This window comes from Corvus hawaiiensis, chromosome 20, assembly GCF_020740725.1.
Source record: "Corvus hawaiiensis isolate bCorHaw1 chromosome 20, bCorHaw1.pri.cur, whole genome shotgun sequence".
Lineage (NCBI taxonomy): Eukaryota > Metazoa > Chordata > Aves > Passeriformes > Corvidae > Corvus > Corvus hawaiiensis.
Genome location: NC_063232.1, coordinates 9643394 through 9670845, shown reverse-complemented (window position 1 = coordinate 9670845; position 27452 = coordinate 9643394). Strand labels below are relative to the sequence as shown.

General features: G+C 45.1%; 1 protein-coding gene across 2 annotated transcripts in view; it reads right to left on the bottom strand.

Moving 5' to 3' along the window:
- AUTS2 (activator of transcription and developmental regulator AUTS2) overlaps nucleotides 1-27452 on the bottom strand; it is a 778303-nt gene that overhangs the window by 219333 nt on the left and 531518 nt on the right. For both annotated transcript variants that reach the window (XM_048324334.1, XM_048324335.1), the window contains exon 5: nucleotides 20308-20337. In XM_048324334.1, coding sequence (XP_048180291.1) covers nucleotides 20308-20337 — 30 coding nt within the window. The remainder of the gene's footprint in view (nucleotides 1-20307; nucleotides 20338-27452) is intronic.

The following is a 27452-nucleotide window of genomic DNA, read 5'->3' as shown; positions in this document are numbered from 1 at the left end:
AAGGCACAGCTCCTCCCGAGGCACAGCTCCCATCTCTGCTCCCTGTGACCATGAACAGGACCCAGGGGACTGGAGCTGTGTCAGGGAGGCTCAGGCTGGAGATCAGGAAAGGTTCTTCCCCCAGAGGGTGCTGGGCACTGTCCAGGCTCCCCAGGGAATGGGCACGGGCCCCGAGGCTGCCAGAGCTCCAGGAGCTTTGGGACAGCGCTGCCGGGGATGCCCAGGGTGGGGTTGTTGGGGTGTCTGGGCAGGGCTGGGGGCTGCACTGGATGATCCTCGGGGGTCCCTTCCAGCTCAGGATATTCCAGGATTCTGTGAACTAGGGGCTAGGTCTGACACAGGTCATTATTAATAGCATCTAATCCCAATGCATCTCGTACACAAAAGCAAGCTCCAAAGTTTTTGCTTCTGCCTACTTTGTGGATAAATCTGAACACACTGGCCAGCCACCTGGAGCATTGTGGTTTTTGCAAAATAATATCCATGAGATTTTTGCCCTCTTTTTTAGTGCACAGGACAGAAGAAATCCTAGGAGAGCTTTGTGCTCCCAGCTCCCTTTTATGGAGGAAGCACCTAACAGTGAGAGAGTCACCTTCTCCCTGCATGCAGAGGCCCTGGAGCAGAGGCTCCTGGGGACTGCAGCTGCCATAGGACGCCCAGGGTGCTCCATGTGTCACAGGCCTGTGTCTGGGTGTATCCCAGGAGGCAGAGAGAGGGATGGCCTGACCCCACCAGGACAAGGGAGGCGCATGTCCAGCACCTCACAGCCACAGCCCCTCCACAGGCCCTGCTGCCCACATCCACTGTGGGAAGGGTTTGGTTTCCAGGAGGGAAAAACCCTGGGGAAAGACAGCACATCCACCAGGGAAACAGCCTCTTTGGAAGACAACTGTCATTAGCAGCCGAGTTGCCTCACCTCTGCCCTTTGCAGGAGAGAAAGAAATTATCCCCAGGAGCACCTCGGCGGAGCGGAGCCTGTGGCACATTCCACCTCATGCGTATCTTGTTTATTCTAAGTGGAGCTACAAATCTGTCGAGTGAGCATTTTGTTTTGATTAAAAATTAATAGCTGCTTTTGACCCAGGTGGATTAATTTCACTTTCACTGAGTATCAAGTTAATTGACACAAACTACTGTCAGGTGAAAGAACCAATTAACAAACTGTGAGGAGGACTCCTCTCCCCCTCCCTCCTCCTCTCCCCCAAATGTTGTTTTGACTGAAGGTTTTTTTTTTCCCTTTTAATAGAAAAATTTTATCTCAGCAGAATGAGATTAATTACTTAACAAACAGAGGAACAAAAGGAAAGGAGGGTGGGGTGCTCCCTCCCTCAGAGCCCAGATGCACTGGCAGGATGCTGCAGAGCGGGGCTGGAAGAGGGGCCCTGCTCCTGCCTTGCTGGGGCTTGTTGTCACCAATTAACTGCCACTTCCAAGATTATCAGTCACTGGGATGGGAGCATGGCTGTGGCCCATTGCAGTTTGGCAGAAATCCTCCATAAGGTCCCCAGGACACGACAGCAAGGTCATTGGAACAGAGAGGGGCAGGATGCATCCGGAGCACGGAGCAGCGTGAGCCACACAGACATCTCCCGTTCTCAGGTTTTCTACTGAAATCAGAAGTTTTCTGCAGCAATGCATTATGGATAGGAGCATGTAGCAGCCTAGGAAAATTAAAGTAGTTCCTTATTTAATGTCTGTTAAATGTAAGCCAGCCCAGGCTCTGCTGGTTGAGCTTTAGGGATTGTGTTCTGGAGCCTGGAGCAGGGAACGGCTGGCTGGCAGGCAGGGCTGGCAGAAGGGCTGGTGTTTGGCCAGTGTTTGGAGTAGCACACATGACCCATGGCAGAGAACTGGACATTTCCTTCCAGTTTCCAGGCTGTCAGCACGGCTCTGAGGGACTCGGGTACATTTTCTATAAGCAAAGCAACTTCGGCTTCCAAGTATCAAACTGTCTTGTGCTAGAGAAGGTAAATCCCTGCAGGAAGGATGAGGCAAAAAAGCAAGTTGGGTATGCAACTCCATTAAAACCAAAACTAGCTGGGCTGTGTGATTTGCTTATGCCCTTCTAAAAATCCCATAGGAAACTTATTTACATCTCCAGGCATCCAGATGCCATCTACAAACCTTGTCCTTCAGAATTCACGTGATTTGGACATCTAAACATTGTGTGTCAATTAAGAAAATTAAATATAGTCTCCTAGATTGTCTGTCTGGGTTTAAAAATCCATTCCAAGCTGCTAATGCTGTGACTTAAGTTTTATTATAGAAGTTGCTTAACTAGGCAAATATTTTCAGTTATATATATTTTTCCTTTACTTACAGAACTCATAGCACTTCATTTATCCTCCTGAGACTGTTTGTTCAAATCATTCTTTTACATCCTTAGCCACTATTCTACCCCAGGGAACAGCTACAGGCTTTTGCCATTATTAATTTTTTATTCAAAGAAACAGCTAGAAAATCTATTAAGGGAGAGGAGAAGGACAGAGGGAGAAAAGGAAGAAAAGAGAGAGAGAAAAGGAGAAAACAGGACAGATTTTGCCTAGGCCACCCCAGCTGGCTTCCTCCTTCACTGGGACCTCATGTTCTTTCTTGCACCTCTGAAAACCTTTCCCAAATGCTGTTTTCCCCTCCTGGTAATGATGTGCACTACTGCAGAAGGGAGAAGCCCAATCTCTGCAAAGGCAAAGCACCCACTGTGAGCTCCTCAGATACACAGATCTTGAATTTATATACGAACACAATGAGAAGGCTAAAAGAAACATCTAAATAAAGGTTTGAAATACCTATAACAGAGACAGAAAGGGTTTGCAATAAGCTAAAATGGGAGCATGCTAAAATTCCCCTGCCCAGAGGTGGTCTGGCTGCCCCCAGCCTTTTTGTAGCACCATCAATTCATTAGCAGAGTGTGCCTGAAACCCCTGCCACTGCACCACGTGTGTCCACTCATTACCTGTGGGCCTCCAGTGATCAACTGCTAGTGAAGGACTACAAACATACCTGGCTGCTCTGACACACAGAGAACCAAGAGAAAATGGAAGGAGGAAATTGCAATTCAATTCAGTGCATATGGAGAATAAAGAGCCATCGTTTCATATGCACTGGCTTCTCCTTCCCTTTGGTTTATGTTAAAAAATACACAATATTAGCTGCCCTTTCCTCTGGGGAAATGAGCAGCATAGGTAATGGAAACCAACAAAGAACTGTCATGTGTTACTGCAATCTATCTACATTTAGGTGATTCCTGTTCTGTCCCACATCTGACCAATGGGGAAAAGCAATTGTTCAAATGAAACCAGGTGACAAATCCTCCCAATCACATCTTCCCTTCATGTCCTCACAATCAGAACACTGAGCTGAAAAGCCACAAAGATATCTCAGCATTAAGCATTTCTACACTCCTGGGAAATGCTTAACGTAAGGTAACAAACCCACAGAGGATCCCACGTTTCTGAGAGGACATCAGATGAGATCTGGCTGGCTACTGAATATTAAAACATACACACAAAACCACCTGCAGATTAATCTGCCATAGCATAACCCTTCTTATGACAGACCATGGTGGTTACACTTCCACCACCTTCTTTTAGACTTTTAAACTACAAGTGATTCATGTTAGAATGTGCAAAAAGAGGTAAGATGCTGGATTTGCTAGGAGCAAGACCAGGAGAGATTTGCTCTGCCTGGGAGAAGTACAGTTCATGAGATGGATTGCAGGTTTTACTTCCCTGCCCATCACAGCCTCTTCCCTGTTAACTGTCCTGACATCTGAGCAAGGGCACTGAGATAATTTTTTATCCCAGATATAAAAATGGGGCGAGAACAAACATGCTCAGGTTTTCAATCAGGTCTTAGCCAGGAAGTCTGGCAGTGTGACCTGAACTGTGACTGTCCAAGGGACACAAATGACACAGCCCTAGCAATTCAAATTTCAGGAGCCTCTCCACTGACTGCAAATTAAAGGAAAGGGTCAACTTCATTCAGCACTGACTTCTGTCTTCATTTCATGCTCAGAGGATGCACTCAGGCTAGAGCCTTAGCTGATGCAAATCAAGAAAGCTCAGTAGCAATCAGTGTTGGACTGATTTATAACAACTGCAAGTCTAGCCCCTTGCAAGGTCAATATTGGCAAAAGAAAGAAGGGAATGTGATGGTACTTACTGTGGATTTAAAGCAACACATTCCACAGTGGGGGAAGGAGCATCTTACATGGGAATCTTTCATTAGGCTTTTATGGTGGTGGGAAATCACACACACTAGAATATGAATCTGTAACTAATTAAAGTAACTAATTAAAGAGCTCTTCAAAATGTGCTTTATCTTGAATTCCCTTTTTCCTGCTTCACTGTTTCATTGTTCTTCATGTCCTTAGAAATTTATCCAAGTCCTGTAGGCAGCAAAATAACCCTGTGGTGGTTTATTGCTCAGCATATTGCTGGGGCCTTCTGCCTCTCAGGCTCTTACAAATGTGAGTTAGGATTTCTGCACTTGTGAAAATGTGTTTAGGAGTTTTATTACACAGTGATTCCTGCAAAAAGGTGAAATAAAGTATCTGTCACCACAACTGGTTCTCAATTGGTACTGAAATTAATTATTTCCACACCTCTCAATTATTCGCCACCTTTACTGAAATCCAGAAAAGTGCAGTAGCTGGTCGTTATCTAAAAGAGAAAAAAAGGTTTTAACAACATCTACAGATAAGCATGAATGCCTCCTGCTAGAGGAATCTCCTCCTAACTAGTCTGATACTTCAAGTAAGGGGAATCAGTTGTCTGATTAGCTGTGGCCAGGCATCTTTTTCTGCTGCTGAGTCCTGAGTAAGCAGTCACATGAAAAAGCCCTGAAGTTCTTAAATGAAAATCCCTAGGAAGCCTCATTTGATTGATTTACTTCACTTGGATGGCAGAGGTAAAACTATCTGGTGTGACCCAGAGAAATCAGCGATGATCCACAGTCCTGACCAGCTGAGCTGCAGCCACGGTCAGATTCCAGCCTGGATGGCACAGGAAATAAATACTCCTTCTACTGCACCCACCTGATACAGCCATCCCTGCACAAGTGTTCCAGAACACAATTTAACTCAGGTGTACATGTGAAACGAGTTTCTTTGTTTTACAGCACAAGTTCTTGAGATGAGATTGAAGCCAACCCTAGTTTATGTGCATTTTTCCTGGGTATGCAGACTACGGTTTATGGTGAGAAGAGACATTTGAGATTAAAAGAACGTGGGAAACACAGAAATGACTACAGCTTGTATTTTGCTTTTATGTTACATCCCAGCTTTTCAAATTAAAAACCACACAAACAAAAAAGCCCCAATCACTACAACAGTTTTTTTGCTATTCTTTTTGTAGTTATAGGCAGTGGCAAAAGTATGAGATCACACCTTTAAAATTGTTCTCCCTCACCTGGAAGCAGATTGGCACCTTTGTCATTTCAGAGATCGTCTTCCTGTTAATAAAAAGGCAATTTCTTTGGGTAACAAAGCCATGGACTTCTGGCAGTAAGCCAGGAAGCTTAAAGAGAAACCTTGAATTCTGCAAACATAATAGACAAGGGACTCAGCCTAAGAAAAGATTTCATCTATCAACTAACAAGAGGCTGGGGTCATGAAGTAGGGTATTCTTTATACTTGAGAGACCAAGCTAAAAGTCTTAAAAATGTACAAGGAAATGCTGGCTGGAATGTTCTCCCTGTGCAACAAGCTGAGGCTTCCAGGAGGCTTATCATTCCTCCTGACAGTCTGACAGGACTGTGTAATACAGAAGTTTAGCAGTGTGGGCAGGTTAAATTATACTAGGCAGGAGAAATCATTTCAATGTGAATCGAAGCGTTTACTCTTGTCCACTTCCAGCTCCAGCTTGTTATTCTCTGCAGCCCACAGCTTCATGTTTTTAACAGGAAAGCTTCATTTTGAAGTGGATGTTATACAGGGGGTGCTTTGGTTCTAGGATTTGCTGCTTACTCACAAAACATCCTTAACACACCACTTAAGTGTGACTTGGTTCCTGGCTCATCTAGTCATTTTCTGTGTATATTTCTATGTATTATTCTATATATTCTATGTATTATTCTTTAATGTATTTAGCTGGTATGGCAAATATTGTGGTAAACAGATTATCTATTGAGCAATATGGTTATGGGAAGTTTTGACTAAACCTTAGTGAATTTATATAGAGAAAATAGTCTTATGAATAAGAATGAACTCCCAGAAAAACATGCCATTCCCCTGTGAAAAAGGGCAGAGTAAAGAGCATTTTCAGCTTCAGTCCTTCATTCCTGCTGGAAAAACACATAACACTGCCCAGCTCAGCCCCCTCAGCCTATTTGCATGGAGTCACAGAGAACACTGATTTTTCTCCCTGTCCCAGAAGTCCAAGGCATCGGCTTTCCTGCTTTTCCAGAGTGATGCAATCCACCCCACAGCACAGCTCAAATGACACACAGCCATTCTCCCTAAATCTACAAAGGAAACCAGTCCATGCCTGTGTTTAAAGAAATACCTAAAGAGATACTGCTGGGCTTGTGTCCCTGGAGCACTGTGGCCATTTGGAGCTGTGACGCACCAGTTGGAACTAGAGGGTCTTTAAGGTCCCTGCCAATCCAAACCATTCTGTTTTCCTCAGTGTCTGTAAAGTAGGGTGACCGCTATTCCCAATGGAATTTTTTGTGTCATTAGCACTTTAAAATACATGGACACTAATTAATGGTAAATCACAAAAGAATTTATATTGAATTACACACAGCATCTGCATTAGTAGCCAATGAGTCCATTCCATTTACTGTTACCACAGGAAGTAGCAGGCAGTGTGTAATGATTTGCTACAGCAGCTCACTGAAAGCTCTTCAGTCAGGTTTCCCATTAACAAAAACAAGCATTAAATTACTTAAAGACAATCATTAATTTAAATAAGTATTTTGTAACTGTACATATAAATCAGGCACAGCAAAGAAACATAGAAAGTGTCCCAGTTGTCACATCATCTAAACCCCCAGGAATGCACAGTGCCAAGTGGTCACCTCTCATTTTCCTGCCCCAGGACCCCCAGAAGTCACACACTGGGCCAAGAATTGCAGATTCAGGCATCCCACTGTGGGTTTTAAGGGCATGAATCCTAAAAGGCACCAGTCTTACAGAGGCCTGTCAGACCTGTGGGCAGGGCAGGAACCCCCTCCAGCCCTGGGAGAGGCTCTGTGAGCAAACCTGACAGGTTCCACAGTGCAGCCTTTGCTTCACAGAACACTTGCTGGGGATAAGAGCAAGCAGCATCAGAGGATCCTGAAGATCTCTGATACCAGGGACCACTACCGGTCTTCAGAATGTCCCGGGGAACGCCCTGACCCTCACACAACTTGTCCTCTTGGCAGCGATGCACCCCAGACCATCCAACGCCCCCTGGTTCACAAACAAAGCACAAATCACCATCAGGAGCCACTAAACTAAGAAATAAAACAAAGTAAAACCCTGAATGATGGCCATGGGATCTGGGAGACCTTTACTTCCTGACATGAATGATATATTTATTCATGGGGAAGAGGATGGAACAAGATGATCTTTAATGTCCCTTCCAACCCAAACCATTCCCTGTTCAGAGTTTTCATTTATTTGTATTTAATTCCCCCTTATTTTCACACAATCTCATTTATTTGCATCAAAAGACTTGGGAGTAAGGATGATTTCTCAGTGTCTGTCTGCACTGGGCATAGGTCCACAGGAATCCACTGCACGGGGTTTCTGAGGGCTGCTGCAAGAAACAGCAATACAAAACCAGTAGAACATTACTTGGATTTCAGGCTTCTGTTGCTGAATGTCTCCTGTCTTGAACCATATCTTTACACTGCAATGGAGCCACAAAGACCATGCAAGGAGTAAGGTCAGAGCTGCTGTTTTTCTCGGACCAGGAAAGAGAAGCCAAAGCTCCACAGCGATCCAAGAGAAGTCTGATGGAGCCGCTCTTCCACAGCGTTTTTGATGACACATGGTAACCACCATCTTCCAGCATGTTTGTCTTTTCCTGGGACTACAAGATGCTATGGATTTCTGCCATACTCAAAACAACTGCCCATCCTTGTAGTGCCCCCTAAAACTGACCCCATCCAGCCTGCAGCCCTCCTGCCCTGCTGTGGGCACCATCAGCAAAGTGACCCTGGGAGCGTGAGCACGAGCAGGAGCTGCACTGCACAGGGCTGGCAGCACTTCCAGCTCTTCAGCTCCAGGCAGTGGAAGGGCTGAAAGGGTTTTACACAAGGCTCTCAGCTCCCATGAGTGGGTAAACTCGGAAGCAGGATGGCCTCAGCAGGGCAGGAGTCTGAGGTGATGAACACCCCTCACTCCATGACAGACGGAGCTGCAGCCACGAGGTTTCCTGAACCAGAGACCACCACAAAGGAAGAAGGAACAGACTCACAGGCTGCTGCACTGAGCTCATGTCAATGCCTGAGACAAACCCAGCCACTGGGAGTTTAAATGCGCCTGCATGCCAGGAACAAAGCACAGGAGGAGAAACACGTGAACTGGGAGGCTGGATGGTTCCCAGTGCTGCCCACCAGTGTGCCTCCCCAGGGGCACCTGGCCTGTCCCACATCTTACCCCTCTGCTCTGAACTAGCTGACATCTCTCCTCATCTCCTCTCCTCATTATAATTTTGAAAAACCCAACCAAAACCGAATCTGTAAATACATTAACAGGAATCTCCCACAGTGTCCTGGCATCACATAAAAAAGCCATCAGAAACCAAGTTTTCCAAATGAGGTTACTTGTAAACATTTGGCATGGACAGTGCAAAATTCACCTCTCTATCCTCCTTCCCAGTCTCTGGCTGAGAATTTGTGCTCAGTGGGCAACTCAGAGCCAATAAAGCAGCCATCTATCAACCCCTGAAACAAACTGTACCACCCATGTGTCGGCAGAAGTTCACAGTTTGAAAATGTTTCCTGTCTTACCCGTTCCTAGAACAGCCCCTTTCCCTGAGATTATTATAGACTATCACTCATTCTTCAGTTTGTCTAGGATCTGCTAAATGTTTCTGTAGAAATTCATCACTTGCACATTCACAGCCATGCATTAACTGCTCGGTTTTTCCCTGAAAGTAAGGAATTTGATATGATACATAAGTCACCATAAACTCTACAGGACTGAGTGAGTTATTGCATCTTATAGGACAACTGGTTCCTACAAATGATACCCTGGAAAATGACATTATTGCTCAGTGATTTGGTTCAATCTGATTGCTACAGTTAATGTAATAATGTAACTCAATTAGGATGCTTTTGTTATGAATGAACAACCTTGTTTAATATTGTCTGCCTGTCCAGAGTCAGCTGAAATGGGATGTTGAGGCAGCCTGCAAAGCCCAGAAATGCAGTGGTGCATTTTCAGGATAGACATCAGCATGAATTAGAAAGCCCAGGCAATTTTTAAAGACACAAAGGTCTTCTTGGTGTTTCCTACTAACAGAAAATTACAAACCAGGCATCTCTGTAGGGCCTGCAAGTGAATCCAGACTTTCCACAGAGGTCACAGAAAGGCTTGTGACAGCCAGTGCACACAGGTTGACCCTCATGTCCAAAGCAAGGCACGTCAGGTTCACCTAAAGCCAATCCCTCCACACTCTCAGCTCCCCAGTAGCTCCCACTGGGCAGACCAGTAGCCAGATCATGGTGTGCCCACACCGGGAGCCTGGGAGAATCCAGCCACTTGTCAGATAAATTTGTTTAGAGCTTTTCCTGCTTTCCTGTGTGGTGCCCCTCTGAGATGCTTCCAGCACATTCGCAGAGTTCCCCACCAGCACAGGCAGGGTCAGGCACTCTTGCACTGCTTGCACATCTGCTTTTCTAAAAACTCCCACTCCCTGCCTCTCAGGGTATCTCTGCCTGCTCTACCCCCTGGAGCCTTCCCCTCCCAACGAAGAACCCAGGGGTTCACTGCAGGGGGACAAGCAGGCAGAGACTTTGGGAGAAGGGGTTCCCTTGGCTAGCAATGCCACGAGGGAGGAGGGAGGGAGAAGTTTTGCCAAACCTGCCCTGGATTAACAGGAAGATGAAAGCCCAGAATATTCCTTACTCTGCTGGTACCTGCAGGCCCAACCCTAATTCAAACCATGTGTTATTCTCTTCACTTCTACCCTGTTTGGGAATTTCTGGAATCCAAGAGACACGGTAGCTGTGCTATACCACTTCCAGGTCCACAATACCCTGCCTGAGCCACATGGAGAGAAGTATTTAGAGAACCAGCGCGGTCCTTGCTGGAATCCTTCTCAATTCATCGGTGCATGCATTTAATTTCCTGTCTCCTTGTTTTCAGCCTGTCCTTGGACATGTTTGTGAGAAACCTGAGACGGTTACATGTGTTGTGGCCTCCAAGACTATTAAAACCATGAAATAATTGCCATAACTTTGTTCTATTTTTTTTTTTTCTTCTCTTTCTAAAGAAACCTCCAAAGAAATGTCTCACCTTCTCAGTTCTCAATCCCAAGCCTTTTTCTTTTCAAGGAAAAGTGAGAACAGACATTCAGGAATGGGGAGCATGCCTCATACATGATTATAAAACCTGATTTGTTATGAAAAACAGATGTTATTCAAGAGCATAAAGGGTATATGAATATTATACTTGAATAACATATAGTCCTTAAAGAACACTTTGTATAACCTAGGTATGTTTGGCCATGGCCAAACTCCAAAATCCACAGATTGAATTTCTGTCTGTCTCCACACACACAGACCATACGTGCCCACTCATCAATACCATTAACACACCTCCAGAGCTCAGATCTAACCAACAGCAGCTCCACAGGGGTGTGGTGATCACAAGAATTGGGGCAGCACCTTTCAGGACACAGATTTCCTTTCAGGACATTTCATCTTACTTTTGTGTGGGAGGTTTACAGACACTCGTGCAAAATAACAAGACTCAACATCTCAATCTACTAAGAGATCTCAGCTCAAACATTCTAAATTAAGTTTAAAATTCTCATCTTTCAGGACAGAGAGAGCATGTGAGCACATGGACTGTGTGCACACACAGACACACACTTACATCTTCCCTGAGTTGAAATTGCAACTTGCTACATGCAAGATCAGAAAACCACTGTGTGATTTCACTCACTCTGCACCAGTGGCACCTGAAAGTGAAATCTTGCCTGGCATTCCCACACACACCCTTCACGGAGCCACTTTGATAGAAGTTTTTCTACATATAAAAAAGAAGATGTAACACTATAAAGTGAACAAGCAAAACTATCTATCATTTGGAATGTCTTTCTTACTGTGATCTAAGCTGCTGGGAAGGCTTTAGGAATTTGCATGTTATCCTTAGAGATGTCTGAAACTGTCTCTTCTGTTTCTTGTACAGCACTGAGCACAGCACCAGCTTCAATCTTTAATCTCTTCTCTCCTCCCCTACCAAGGATCAAATCCTACAATCCAGGCACAAGTAAAACTCTTGGGGCATAATAAAGTTTGGCTCCAAGTGTTGCAATTAGGATGGGAATATTTATTGCCAGGAATGTGTTATACCAAAACAAACTCAAATCCCATCCTGAAACTTGGCCCTAGATCATAGAAACAGAATGGTTTGGGCTGGAAGGGACCTTAAAGCTCATCCAGTTCCATCCCCCTGTCATGGGCAGGGACACCTTTGCTACCCCAGGTTGCTCCAAGCCCCATCCAGCCTGGCCTCGGACACTTCAGGAAAAGTGGAGTGCACCTTGGATGGCAGGATTGAACAGGGAAAGGTGGGGATTCAGGGACACTCTGGAGTTGGAGTGAGATGATCTTTAAGGTCCCTTCCAACACAAACCATTCCACGACTCAGTGAACCCAGACAATCTTCCCCCGACAAGCCCATGAGCTGCTGACCCCATCCCTTCTCTCATCTCACAGTGAATACAAATGCAATTAAACACTTTAAAAGACAAAACAAAAAAGCTAAACAAACGAAACTGAGGTTTTCCCATTCTTCCTCCATCTGCCAATTCACACAACAACAGAATGAGGACAGAGGAGAACAACCTGGAGGATTTCAAGCACACACAATCCCTGCTTACCTTACAGAAACATGCTCTATAATTATGTACCTTTTGCCTGAAATTATTATAGATATTAGTGCTGCTGTGGGGAGGAGAGCTTGTGGGCAGCACAGACGTGTGTTGTAGATATTTATAAAACCACCAGGAGGCTGCAATAAAATTATCCTGGGGTATATATTATGCTTTTTCAAGAAGCATTTAAAACCACTACTATGTTCAATTTAACCTCTCCCCCAGGTTTCCTCAGCACACATTCCTCTGTATAGCTATACCTCTAATTTGGAATGTCAATATATATAAACAGACATATTGCAAATAATGTACATCTATACAAACAGATATGTTCAATGAAAGCAATGTCTATGATTTTCATAGTAGGCATGTGTATACATGAAAACACATGCTGCAAAATAATACACATGTAGATAAGCTATGGCTGGTATTCTGAGGCCCTGTATGAGAACAGCAATTGCTTACATAAAAATAAGAAAAATTTAAAATACTGGATATAGGTTGGTTGCTGCTACAGGTGTAAATATGACTCTGCACATATGCCCAGAGCAGAAAATGGAGTGCAACATGAGCATACACTTATAACATCAGCATTTGCTGCATTTGCATATTCCATATTGGTTATGCATCATGCTCCATGCCTGTTACACATTTAACACGTACAATTCCTGGACTGCTTTCTGCTATCAGTTTGAATTTTATTTTTATTCCCACAAGACAGCCTGCAAATGACACTTTTTAAGCCCTGATGGCTGAGCAGTGTCTCAAGACACTGATGTGACAGTGCTGGGACCTCCAAGGCGCCGGGGACCCTCGGAGGGGCATCTGCACCAACCTGCCCTCCCCTACTCCAGCTCTGCATTGTTTACCCACTGCCAGGAGCTGGGCTAAAGCCCTGGGGAGAGCAAAACCTGTTTGGGCCATTGACATTGAGTATCCTTGGTGCAGCAAGTCAGGACCTCGGAGGTATCCATCATTCCTGCTGCCTGGAGGCAGGCTGGAGCCAAGGAACTTGCCTGAGCAGCTAGTAAAATTTTAATGCACTCTATAGTGTGGTCATGTCATACTCAGTTATGGCAAATAATCCCAGATGCCTGCAGAGGTAAAATGGAGCTGTAATGTGCTTGCCTCCTAACCCGAGCTGACAGCAATGATGTACGACTACCATTAGCGGAAAATATCACTTCAACTAACCCATGATCCAGCTCCGCTATGGGTCACATTATCCATGAGGAACAAATTACACTCCCAAAGTAAATACAAATTTTCTGCACGAAATGGGTACAAAAAGAAGGGAAGGGGAGCGGGGCGGGGGAGGGGGAGAGGGCAGGAGCACACGTTCCGTGCGCTGCCGAGTGACAGCGGTGACAAAGGACGGGCGAGGGCGGCCCGGGAGCGCCCCACGCCCGCTCGCTCCCCGCTCGCTCCCCGCTCGCCGCCCTCGCTGCCAAACGCCTCATCCTTTACAGCAAACGCGCTCGGCTCCCGCTTTACTGCCGCTCGCACGGCGGGGACCCTCTGTGCGGCACATCAAATGAATAAAAAGGAGCCTTATCTTCCCTCCTAATGGGCCTTAAACAGTAAGAAATGCTTCCTGATTGCCGGAGCCTCGCTAGCGCAGGAAGGCTGGGTGATCTTTCACCCTTGGGGCAAGTTTAAGGTGCTGCGTTTTGCAGAGTGAAAAAGACAACACCTGTACAAATACGCAGCGTAAATCGCCCTTGTGGGAAACATCCCGGCTTCGCAGAAACAGTTTTTGGAATAATACTGAGGAATGGTTTCTCTAATCCTACCCTTAGCCAAAATAAATACATGCCAAACAGTAAGACAGCAGTATCCCATGACCTGAAGTAATTGATTAAAATTGGGTTCCCAGCCACTGTTTCCCCTCGTTTGCCAAACGTGGTGGTTGGTACCCACCATCCAAGGAGTTTTTCTGAGTATCCAGCGCCCTCTTGACCAATGCTTTGCCCTTCCTGGAGCACAGAGGGGCTGAATGGCCTGACAGCTTCTCAGCCTTTCTGTGCCAGCCCCACAGAACCCAGAGAGATGGGACCTGGGGAGGGCAGGATCCCCCCACCAACCCCCGGAGCTCCCACATAAAGGCCCAAATTGCAGCCAGTCCCTGTTCAGGAACCTTCAGTGCCTTCAAACCCCACAGGAACTCTTGTCCAGTGGTTTCTTGCTGTTCCCTGGCCGGGAGAGACAGGGAATGTCTCACACAAGCTAAGGCCACACACCAATTTCTTTCTTCTTCTTACTAGACTGGAGATGACACACTTTACATTTTGAAGTTTTCCTCTAAAAATCCCCCCCAGTCTTCCTATACCTGCACCTATGCTTGAGAAGTGTGAAGAATGCGATGAAAAAAAACCCAGCTCTGACGACAGGCCCTTCTTTCAACAGCTCAATAAATTCTCAGAGTTCCCTTAATGACAAAAATTTCTCAGACTAGGTAAACTGTAATTTATTATTTATATTCCAGCAGTGCATAAACACCAAATGGAAACCCTGGTAGAGTTTTAAACTGTGAGAAGAATAGAGATATTACTGTAGCACTCTATGGCCGTGGTGGTGGCTGGGTATAAATGTAGCTGGCTCCCAGCTCTCTCTCTGCCACAGCCCTGGCACCATCCAGGGGGATATTTTTCCCTTGAAGTGCTACCAAAACTCTTCCTTCCCTCATTCCTCCCAGGGGTGAGGAAAAAATACCCCAAATACAGTTTTGTTTCCAAGCACCCCACTAAAAAAAATCCCAAACTGATGCAACTGCCCACATGAGAGTGGATTGCACCCAATTATAAATGTAATCCTTTGGATAAAAGATGTCATAAAGCAATTTCACCACCATTTAATCCATTTATGACAAAGCTTTTGCAGAACACACAGAACACAACCCTGTGCAAAGCAGCTGCTTATTTTGGCCTTCTGTTTTCCAGCACAGTTTGTGCTGGGGTTGCTCTGGGTTCTTCCTGTTCCCCTGGAAAGGACAATTTGCTGTGTCCTGCACATGCCTTGGAGTGGAGAGGACATGGAGCAGCTCTGCCCCAGCTGAGCAGGGCGCTCTGTGCATTCAGGTCTGCAGGGCAGGAGGAAATGGCTCCTCAAGTTCATGAACAACAAACGCTGCCTTTATCCAGAGCTAGGGACTGACATGGTTTTAGCAGGCCCTTCCCAAGTTCCTCTTGGGTTTATCAGAGCGTTTGTTACTACCTAAATCAGTCGAGTTTGCAAAGTTGGAAAGAACTACAAACAAACACACAAACACATAAACACTTGTATGTGTTTAACCACCAAACACTAAAATGCAGCCTGTGCAGTCAACTGGGAGAGACACATCTGCCAAAATGCTACTCCAAAACGCCTCTCCAAAGCCCACACACAAAATAATTGGCCAAAAGCACTGCAGAAACATACAGAGGGTGCAGGTGTGAATGCTCTTCTGTGTGTATAGATACCCACAAATAGCCTTTTACCTGGGTATAGCAGAGTAATTTATGGTATTTCCTATGCCATAATCTTTGGTTTGTACCTGCTTTATAAGCAATCAGATGCATCAGCATTATCATTAAAAATAATCTGATTCAAGAAAGATCATTCTTCAGCTCTCTTGGTGCTTTTAATGGCACAGTACCTTTTTCTTCAAGGAAGAGAATTTTCTTTCAAAGAGAAAAATAATGAAGCAACACACTCCCACCAGCACGGGCTCCTTGGCAAGCACAACACCCACTCATTCTAATCCCAGTCCCCTCCCTTTGTTACTCTCCCCCTCTGAGCAGATGCCAACACCTGGCAAATTTAGCCACTGGCTTGACCGAGCTCTGTCCTCCCTCCTCATCCCACACCAGGGGCACCCAAAGTTGAGCCCATTTCAGCAGGGACACTTGGGCTGCAGCCAGGACCAGCCAGACACTGCTGGGCCCTGGGAGACCATGTTCCAGTGGGATTCAAGAGCCTCATAACTGACTGGGTACTCCTGAGATAAACACAGAACTAAGGCATCAACAGCGATATTTTTTTAGGCTGCTCATCCTACCAAAGTTGGATACAACTCCAGCCAGAAGCAGCTCTGTTTGTGCAAAGCAGCTCCCTTGATCAATGAAGTATTTTCCTAAGAAGTGAAAAATCACTAAAGTGCCTCAGATCAAGCCTTTAATTATAAAATTAAACAGAGTGGGGAGAGGAAATGGTAGAGATGGAGAATAAAACAGGACCTCACTTCTTACCTCATCTTTAGCACCTGACTTCCTTATCAGAGCTCTTTGCACATCTTTTCCAAACAAGATTTCCTTTGATTTCCAGAAGACAAACTTCGTGTTTGCACTTATGTTTTTAATGTTGTGTTAATTACCATGGGTATAATTTTAAAGATTGTATCGAGATATCAAAAGATAATACAGTTGCACTTCAATTTGTCAGCTCTGCAATAGCTTGCCCTAATTTTAGATTATCAGCTCTGGAGACCTGCTCAAAGAGTAAGACTGACAGACTTTTTAATGGAGAAAATCGGAGTTCCCCTGGGATCCATACTTTTTTCTGATTCAGTAAGAAATCCCAGTGGCATTTGCTGAAAGGATCCCAGGATGGAGAATGACACCTCTCTAAGAATTAGTGCTTCTCACTCTGATGCAAGTCTTCCAAATATACTCTCCCTCCACAGACATGCCCGCTACTTCTTCAGGCTTTTCAGCAACAGGAGGGTGAAATGTCTACTTTGAGTGCTCCAGTCCAGTCCTGTGTGTCAAACTGAAGTGAAGGAGCATGAATCTGTATAAATAGACAAATTATCCACCCAAAATATGTCATTTAAAATTGAGATGCTGACACAGCCTAAGCTACAGCACCGCTAAGCAGGGGCTGCATCATTGTTTCAATTAAATATCCTTGTTTCTTCTTCCCGAGAAACCTCTGGAGAAATGTCTCATTTGAGGGCAGACACAGACAGAAAGTGACTCTGTCTGTCGGCTCCCAATTAAAGGCTGGGGAAGACGGATTGGAGGCACAGCCATCACCTAACAGAGATCAGATATCAGCTGTGATTTACGAAGCCAGATAGGCACAGATCCAAGTCAGGAAAAAGGAATGTGACCAGGCTGAGACACTGCCTTTCCCACTCTGCCACCCCTCGCCATCCAGCTGCTCCTCAGGCTCCCAGGTCCTGCTCCTTCATTCCTTCTGCTGCTCACGGTGGCCCATCCAGTCAAGCTTGAACCAGCTCATCCTCCAGCCCCTCGACCTGTCACACACCATTCCTGATGCTGATCTGCCATATTTTATTCAAAGGCTCTGGTCTATCTTTCTGGATTCCAGGTTTTATTTATTCTAGCAGAAATATGTACTTATATGCATTCCTTCTACCTCTCATGGATCTCCTCTGGAGGATCAGTGTGGGTTTGCCCTCAAAAATCCTAAATGAAGCAAAATTGCCTCTTTTGCATTTTCTGAAGAGCAAGCACAGAACTGCTCTGCAGCAATTAACCCTACATTCTGTACACTACAGGGCATCAGCATCTGCAAGAGATAGTCCTAAAGAAAAGCAGATCTCCTCTTCCCAGAAACATTTCAGTCCAAGCTGTTTCTGGTGGGAGGGGCACAACTCCACAATCCTCAGAACACACTGAGCGAGGTCCAACCCAGAGCAATTTGTCAATTCACTGCTAGAACAGCTCCACAGCTGGAGGCCAATATCATCATGATATAAGACATTTGGGTAAAGGATCTTCAAACTTCTAATCCTGCTGAGCACCCTCAGCTCCCCTGGTTATTAATGAAAACTGAGGATGTTGGGCACTGCTGATGAAATGATCCCTTGCACAGGATCTGGCTCCTCGCTTCTCCCAGTGCAGTGTGCTCGCAGGAAATTTTTGTCCTAAAAATGTTATTTTATTTAAAGCAGGAATTCAAAAATCTTCTGGGTCCTATTGAAAGAGATCTAAAAGATCCTGCCTGTCTGAAGAAAAGAAGTTTCTACTTGTCAGTTAAACAAAGGAATAACGCACAGCCTCCTTTATAGTGTGTACTTTACCTGTCATCCAACAGCCCATTATCACGTCACGGCAGAGTGCACTTTTCTACAGGTCACTTTGTTTAAAATGACATGGATAATGCACATGTCAGCGAGCTGACAGTCCCCACCGTCCTTCAGAGATAAAACCCAGCGACGAGCGCCTGTTCTTATCTGGGGTACATGCCTTGGTCTATCATCTAAGTCAGGCAGAACATGATTTCTCCAGAGAGCACTTTTTTCATTTCCTGATTTTAAGAAAATCAAATAAGCACCATTTGTCTTCATCTGAATATGCTTGACCTGCTCAAATGATGATGTCTCGCATTTTATAACAGGCTACATATGCTGAATTCAAATTAACAGCAGAACAAGGCCTTTAGATCTTTGCCTGGGCTGCCAGCACAGCCTGAATAAATATGCCAGGGTGAGCAGTCATCTCTTAGAACCGGGCCTGAGCTGTAGAGCTCAAAGCTGGGTCTGGTTCTGACATTTGAAAAGCACTAAATTTTTTGGGATATTTGGGTCTGCACATAATCTCATTCCATTAGGGGGAAGACAAAATATAGATCACGGAGATGAAATACACATCTGGATTTTAAATCCTGCCCACATAAGTAGTGGGATATTCTGTGTGAGGTACAGTCTCGAGTCTCTCTTGTACTGTGTTGTGGAAACCATCCTGAAGCAGCATCCCCCCTCCATCCCCAAAAGCTGCCTCTGGCTTTCTGTACAGGAGTGCTGCAAGAGAAAATACAGGGAAACAGGCAGAGGTTCAGCTCCATAAATGCTGCAGTGACAGGAAATTACACTTTTAGTTCTGGGTGCCATAAACATAGGAGCTGAAATTCAGTTTATCATCTTCCTCTGCATAAGGAACATCCTGAAAATGAATAATCACTTCACAGGATGGAATGTAATGGTAATGCATTAAAAATTCATATTGAAAAGTGCAGGTTAATATTCTGTGCAAAAACCCAACAAAACCTCCCCTTTCTGTTGTCACACTGATTAACTCCAGTGATTAGTTCCCTTATGCAAGGAAAATCATTGCATTTCAAAACAAATAGCAGTTCTTTAACATAGTTAGCAAATTATTAAGAAACATGAGGAAAAAATCCTCTACTTGGGAAAAGAGCTGAAGGGCAAAGCTTTGGAAGTATAGACAGAATGGTTTGAGAATTTTTTTGGCTTCCTGTTACACAAACCCTGTAGAAAACTGATTAAATTCATGGAAGGTGATTTTTTGTACTCATTGTTTCCCTCTGGATTTTACAGCGTATTTGTACTTGGCTGTTGGATAAGCTGCATACCAGCATGGTCATCTCTCCTCTTCTTGGCTTGCCTTGGAGCTGCTTAACACAACCACTCATGAAACTCTAACCACTTCAACATTATTACAGGAACAATGTTTTCTGACATTATTTTCCCCTTCCCTGACTTCCATCCCCCAATTTATCCAGGGAAAGAGGAGGCAAAAGTGATTACATTATCAAAACATCCCTTAAGGCTCAACATACAAATAAAAATCACAAAATCCAACCTGGAAATGAAGAAATTAGACCCATTTTTCTGTGATGATTATTTTAGTTTTGCCAAAGAAAGAAGGTTAGTCTGTTCACAACATAAAATAATGGATAAAAATATTCATCAGTGTGGATACCAGTTCTTCATTACTATTAGTCTAAACAATAAACAGCATTAGAGGCTGATGCCTGACCTTTCAGCATTACATTTTTCCCCTTTCCCACTTAGAAACCCAAAATTATGGAGACAGTTATCAGCAAGTTGTGTCACTTGACTTAATGTACAGTTCCCAAATGTTGTTTCTAAAAAATAGATACATCAACCATAACACTTCTATGGAATTTGCAGGCCCTTGCCTGCAGAGGACAGGCACCAACAGTGGTTAAATAACTGTTAAGAAGTGCAAATGTGAGGGCTACAAACAGACTCAGTTGCTGTTACAACTTCCAAGGGGAAGTGTAGCCATGGAAAGGGTTGGTAGTGAGACTGGTGTTCATAAACAACTCACACAAACTGTGGCATCAATATGCTTAAAGACGGACTGTGCAGCCTCCAAAATATTCATTAGAATTCTCTTTCCTTGGAGGTCTATTCCAAAATCAAACTAGAGACAGAAATTTTCTTTGTATAGAGATGCTTTAGGTTAGTCCAAGAAGAAACTTTGAGTAAGTAATAGATTAGGAGGAATAAGGGAATACAGTAAATTAGTTTTGCTCCCATACTGATTTTCTTTCTTACCTTTTCTTCTTGATCACTGTCGCTGTCACACTGAAACACAAAAAGAGAAAAAGCACAGGTAAGAGAAACTTGTTACAGCAAAAAAAAAGGTAAATATTTTTGTGAACAAGATGGGTGATACACACATAAATGCTGGGCGTCACATCTGGAAGCTTTAGGAACAAGTCCAGTTACTGTGTGGGAGGAAATTTCCCCTCACTGCTGATGAGGAGGGTACATTTGTGTGTTTGAATTATGAAACAACCACCCAGCACACACCAAAAGCCATTTGCCAAGCCCTCTGTCAGTTCAGCTCAGGGGCACAGGAGCTGATGGTGCAGGAGCACGTTCAGACTCCAGAACTGGATGAGGGAAGAAGAAAAAGAGTCTTCAAGGGTTGGTTTGTTTTCTTTGGATGGACAGTACTCCTCATGCTCACTGCCAGTCCATCAGCTCCACGGGCTCCACGGAGACAGCTCAGCTCTGCCCAGCCCAAAGGGCAGCATTTGCAAGGCTGCTGTTTTCCAGGAACACATGGAAAAGTCACCCCATGGCTTTGCTTATGGCTGCTGAACTAAAGAATTCAGAGATCACAGAGGGAGCAAGAACATGCCCCATTCACTGATTCCCTGAGGTTCTCTGGGAGTAGCCCAGGTATCACAGGAAACACAGTTTTACAAAGTGCTGAACGGTAACTCTAGAGAGTCCTGATATTTATCTGGTGCCATTGCTCCATTTTTTAGTAAGTTTTACTACAGTAGAAATAGAGCAGGACTAGATCTCTCAATGTTCCTTAGAGATAAGCATCAGAACCCAAACCACGTTTGCATTTGCTAGAAGTACAAAAGCTGTGTTGGAAACAGGACTCTAAGAACCTTGGAACACACAGGTTTGATCCCTCCCACCAAATTCTGGGTAACTACACCTCCTTCTGTGGGTTTGTTTTGCTTCTCTCTACAGCTGTAGGTTCTGGAGGATGAATTGTCTGTATCACTCAAGACTGAACTCACACTTCTGCAGATCTAAGGGCAAACATTCCCAAGGAAAACCACCAAACAGGAGACCCAGGCTTTCCTCCCTGAGGACCAGCTGACTGTCAGGTTCTTACAGCTCTTGATGTATTTACATCATGTTTAATGCAGCTTTGAGTATTTTCGTACGACAACCAAATTGCTTTGAAATCAGTTATATTTTGTGAATTCCAAAGGTTAACTATACAGTGGGATGTGAATAGACAGAGCCGAATACACCCACAAATACACGCACTTGATTTGCACAAATCAACTCATCTTCTGTCTGTTGTTTAATTATAACTTTTCTGTTTCACTAGCTTTTTCCTTGTTTCATCAGTACAGGGGGTGAAAAGGTGCCTTCCCTACACCCTGAGCTATGTACTAACAAATTAGAGCTAAGAACTATTTCTAGGTATTTTTCAACTAATTTTAAAGGAAGCAAAGATTAGATAAAATTACAATCTCCTTGCAGCTGATTCAAATAGAAAAGGAAGTGAAATTTATTTAATAACTGAAGTGATTTATATAGCACCAGTTGCACCAGAGTATTTACTCTGGTAGCAAACAAACGAGAAAGAACATGAAGACAGGGGACAATTTTAGCTAGAATTCCGAAAACCTCACACAATGTTCAAATTGATGAAGAGTCAACTGACAAAAGGAAAACATTTCTAGAAGAGCATGGCATTGATAGAAAGTACTCCTACCTTCCCCCATAAATATAATGCATTTTGACTTCAGCAGGACTGCCTGTATGAGATTTTGGTATGAAGATGAGCAAGGCCCTGCACTTACAAAAAGCAGACTTGCCCATGGATTTTCATCCATGAAAATCATGGCATAGAATCAGAGAATCTCCTGAGCTGGAAGGGACCCATGAGGATCATCCAGTCCAACTCCTGGCCCTGCACAGCACATCCCCAAGAATCACAAAGCAAGTCACAATCAAAAATGTCACAGAGATTTTCCTTTTACTATCTCTGCTTCACAGGTGTTGGAAAAAATTCAGCTTTTAGGCTTGGTCATCTTCTCCCCCTGGATGGTCAGAGCCAGGAGTTTGCTCACCATGAGCTCCCCAGGATCCATTATCACACCTCCTATGTGTTTCAAACCAGGGAGCTCAGGAGCAATTGCTCCTTTTGTTTGTGTCTCTGCCCACCCTCCAGGCAAACTCCAAGTCTTGACTGTAGTATCTGAACCCAAAAGGAAAATAAGGGTGGCAAAAGGTGGATGTCAAAGCAGGAAAGAGCAATTCCCTCTGAGCAGCAGGGCTCAGGGGGTTTCAAGGTGTCACCCCCTCCTGGTCTGGGCACATGAGCAGGTGTCCCGTGACCCAGCCATGCTCACAGCGCTCTGCAGCCTCTCCTTTCCCCCAGTTTTAGTCTGGCTTAAGGAATCTCTCCTCTGTTGTTTTTCCCAACTCATAAGCTTGGAAAAGCTCAGGGTTTTTGTCTTCCCTGCAGCATAGAGGTACCTGGGGAGAAGAGAATTTGCCAGCACTGACATCTGAATTTGCCAACAGAACAGTTCCCCGCAGCCGAGTGAATCTGCAGAGCGGTGTCGGAGGGAAGCATTTCCACCAAAGTGTTAAACCTCCAAAGCCCCGCTCTCCAACAGTCCAGTTCTAATTTCAAGGTCCGCTTAATTCCACATCAAATAATTACTGCTGTACCCAGAAGCACCTTGTCTCCAGAGTTAAGCATATGGCGAAGGACTGAGACCTACTGGTGTCCATTATGGAAGCAGCACGGGTGCCAAGGCGATTAAAAATGCTCCTGCTCCCTTCACACCGTGCCCAGTGAGTGACAGCTCTGTGCCTTGGCCAGTCGGGGTGGCTGCCAAAGCAGCCTCTGCTGCACGAGGCCCACATGGCACTGGGAGAAAACACTGCCGTTCCTGCCATTGAATTCCCACACTGACCCGAGGACTTTGCTGGGAGCTCAGCAGGAGTGCACCATCCAATTTACAGCTCCAGCCTCCAGAGCCCTCCGTGCCAGCCTCTGGCAGAGACAGATGATGGTCAAACCCCTCCAGTTCATAAATTATGCAACGGCAATAAATGCACTCAGCAAACAGCTCCTGATGTTTGGCCAGCCTGGCTCTGAGGCAGCTCCTGCCCTCACACAGAGGGGCTGGGCACCAGGGGAGGACCCACTGTCCAGCAGTGCTGTCCTGGGCCAATGGCAGCATTCTGTGGACCAGCAGGATGAAAGGAAAAAAGGAGAGGGAGGAGGAAAGAACTCAAAGCACTGCTCTGGGGTTGTATTTCTGTGCAGCACCTCTCCGTGTGTGTGTGTGTGTGTGTGCAGGACACACTCTGCGCTGGCATGTTGTGCACACCCACCCATCAGACACTTTATGTGCAGGGGTAATGCCAAAAAGGGAGAAGAAAGATGTTTGCTACTCAGGCTGGAAACAGAACTGGAGCAACTGCATGTTGTCCCCACGCCTGAGAGTCAGCCCAGGCACTGCGGGCACCGCGCTCACACACAGCAACCCGTGCTCTGATGTGCTCATTTACATTGCTGGATGCAAGTTCTCCCCAGAGGTGCTAAAGCACAAGGTGTTTCCATCTCCTGCAGCCTTACTGCTGCCCACGGCTGGAGAGCACATTTTGGAAACCGAAGCTGACAACCGTGAAGTTGATTATTCAGAATTACTGGTCAATTTGAAGGCTCGAGTCTGCACTGCTCGCTCAATTCCTCAATTCCTCCAGCACTTCCCTACCTCCCAGGGCCACAGGAAGAAGTAAAATGATTTAAGTGCTTTGTGGTTCTCAGAGCGCCAGACTGTTTTGGAATTGAAGCGATGGAAATACTTTGTACTGGCCTTCTGCTTTGGGCTGAGTTTCAGTATTCCGTGTCTATTACAAAAAGCTCATTTTTCGGTGCTCTCCCATGTCTTTTGTCAGGAAACCATGGCTCTGTGCACAGGCTGCCTTGGAATATTCTGCAAATAACTGGGAATCCAAAATATCATTCAGAGATAGCATGACCTGATTTTTGGATAACTGCCACTAGCTTCACTGGAAGCTGAGAGTGGTAATGTGACAAATCAGGACAAGGAGGCTGCAGACACATTTTACACCTGAACAAACAGAGGCTTCTTGCTCTGATTCTCAGGCTCAAGGCACTTACTGTCTCCACTCTGAACACAAGCTGTGACTGATTACAGCCACCCCAGGCCAGGCTTGAGATGAGCCCAGGCCAAATTGCCAAATTTGCCCTACACAACCCCCAGGCTCGTGCCAGGCACAGAAGTGAAGCCCAGATGGGCAGAACTGCTGAGCACCCACAGCCCCCTGGACGGCCAAGTCTTCAAGTGCACATGATCCCAAATGCTGTGAGAGCTTCTCAAATCACAGCATGACAGGCTCCTCAGAGCAAGGATTCTGCAGAATGGCTATTTTGTGCTTTTAAAAGTCTTGTACTGGCTAGAAGGGACTCAACAGTTTTCCCAAAGGACCTACAGTGCTGCCAACCAAATTCCAAGCAAGTAAAGCTCACTCAAAATGATCTTCACAGATGAAAATCTTACACGACATATGGAAACGTTAAGGGTGCTCCTAATTTCTAGAAAATCGGGGTAATAATGAGACCACACTGACTGTGATTTGCACGAAGTGGCCATAGTTATCACTGAAACTGTTCCAACCCCTTAAATAACCAAAGTGCACAGCCACCACCCATCACATCACCTGACACACACACATGCCAAGTGCTCAAGCTTCCTTTTGTAGTATTTCTGTAACTTCCTGCTCCAGAAATGCTAATCACAGTCAGGGACCCGAAAACCTGCATTTTTGTATGTGTGATGCAGTCAAAATTCAGACAATCATCCCTAAAATCAAGCCCAGGTGAGGAAGAGGACATACCAACTCCAAAGATCTCTGTACCAACAAAACAAAAAGCTTTCTTTCTGCCTCAGCCCTAACCTCTGGATGCCCTGCAATCAGCCTGGGCTGTGGCTGCAGCAGATGCATTCCCTGAAACAGGGGGTGTGTACACAGACCTGCAGTGGGATGTGGAAAAGAACTTTCCAATTCCCAGCTGAGGCGTAATTGCTGCTGTGTTTTTTAGAAGAAAAGGCAAACTGGAGATCAGGCTAAAGATTAGCTGCACCTCCCCAGTCCTCTATCCCAGGTGTAGAAAGTTAAAACGCACAGCACATCTCCCACAGCACCTGTGGAATGAGCCTGATCCCAAAGCCACGTTTCAAAAATCAGACACCCTATGTGGTGACAGCTCTCATTTGAGCCCATTTTAATAACTTGAGAGAGCCTGGTCCAAATCAAGCTGAGTAAAGGTCTGTGCCACCTCACCAGCTCATTCAGGCTGAAGCAACACCACGGATTTCTCTGCACTTTGCTGATTGAACACATTCTTGTGCAAAAAGTGGCAATCATTGAATATCTCATGTACAATGACATTGAGGAGGGCATTGTTCTCTATTCTGCTCAATGGACTTTGCTGGAACAGCTATTTCATATCTTGGAGCCATTTATCATTGCCACCAAAGGAGTCAGTGCTGCTGCAACGCCAGCACTGAACAAAGTGATTCTACTCATCTGTCTGCTGAAAAGAAATCTGAAGAAAATGAGGGAAAACCCAGACCTCAGCGTGTTCACACTGACATTTACAATATTCTTGTCCATCTCTCCACCAATGACAAACTGGCAGCCCTGGAAAGGGCAAAGATGGGATTTTAGCTATACAATTAGACCTTTGCTTCCAAGAAAAAAGGAGAAAAAAACATCTCCTGGATGAAAAGAGACACAGACAGGGAATAAATGGGCAATTTTCTAATTGATGAAATGGAGACCGGCAGAGTCACAAAGAAACTAAGAGCAAGAATTTCACTTTTTCCTTCCTATCTGTGACTTTGCCTGCAAGTAGCATTCAGCATGGAGCTCCTTGCCAAGGAACCTTATATATATAGAATCTCACAAATTGGTTAACATCACAGTCTGCTTAGCAATTCCTCACCATTATCCACTGTGACTCACTGTAAGGAATGGCTCTGAAACAGAGATGGTCTGCGAAGTTTAAGGTCTGCTTTCTTAAAAGCTAAAATTATGGATTATTCACCAAAAAGTCCCATTTTACACAAATTATCTTAGTCTGGACAAAAGATTGCAATGTTGACCTTTAATCTGAATTCCATTTTATCCAAACTACTCCACTTCAGATGAAATGTATCAGTCTTGGACATTTGAAGTTATCTTGGCCCTTTACAAGAAAAATATTCAGAACTTAGAATGCCTTTCAGGTGCAATTCTTTTACATTCCTCCCTCCCAGGACTTTTATGATGGTTTTATATTATAAAATGACACAATTAGTGGTTCCTTTTAGCTCTACCATCAACAAAACAATGGTTTAATAAGAAAGAATTATATTTTGAGTATTAAAATGAAAACTCTGGATTATATATTATATCAGCAGGATAAAGATGATCCACCTTATACATCTCTAGGATGTGGATATACCCTTGGTACCTGGTGGGAGGCACAAATATCCCTGGTAGGCCACGGGGAAATGGTTTGTAAAGCCAAGGGGGGGATTTCCCTCCAGAAAGACCCCAAAAGACAAGTCCTGCTCTGAGGTTTGGTTCTGCTGTGTTGTATTTGCAGGGATACCCCCTGAAGGGGCAGGCTGGGAGCTGTGTGTCACTGGGAGGGACTGGAGGCTGCTGGGCACTGCTGGGGAGGCAGCACGGGGCCTGCCTGAGGCTGCCAGGGGCAGAGCTGCCACCTTCTGTCCTGCCAGGCTGCCCCAGCTCCGTGTCACCCCAGGGACACATGAAACCAGCCCTGGAAGAAACTCATTTTCTTTTGTTCCTTGGAAACTGAGCTGGGACTGGCAGTTACTGCACCTTCTGTCCCCCAGATCCCACTCCCAGTGGCTTCCTCATGGTGTCACTGCTCAGTGACCCCACACCTGCTCGAGGCCCCATCCCGCCACCCCCAGAGAGCAGGATGATGCTCCCACCAGGGCCAGGGGAGCACTAAATGTGTTTTCCAGATGGAAAACTAACAATGCCATGCATTCCTCAAGCTCAGCACCCTCAAAAAGTGCCCACCACCAGCCAGGCACCCAAATCCCACCAGACCAGCTGGCACCAGGCATTGCCAGCCACACACACAGAGGAATCCT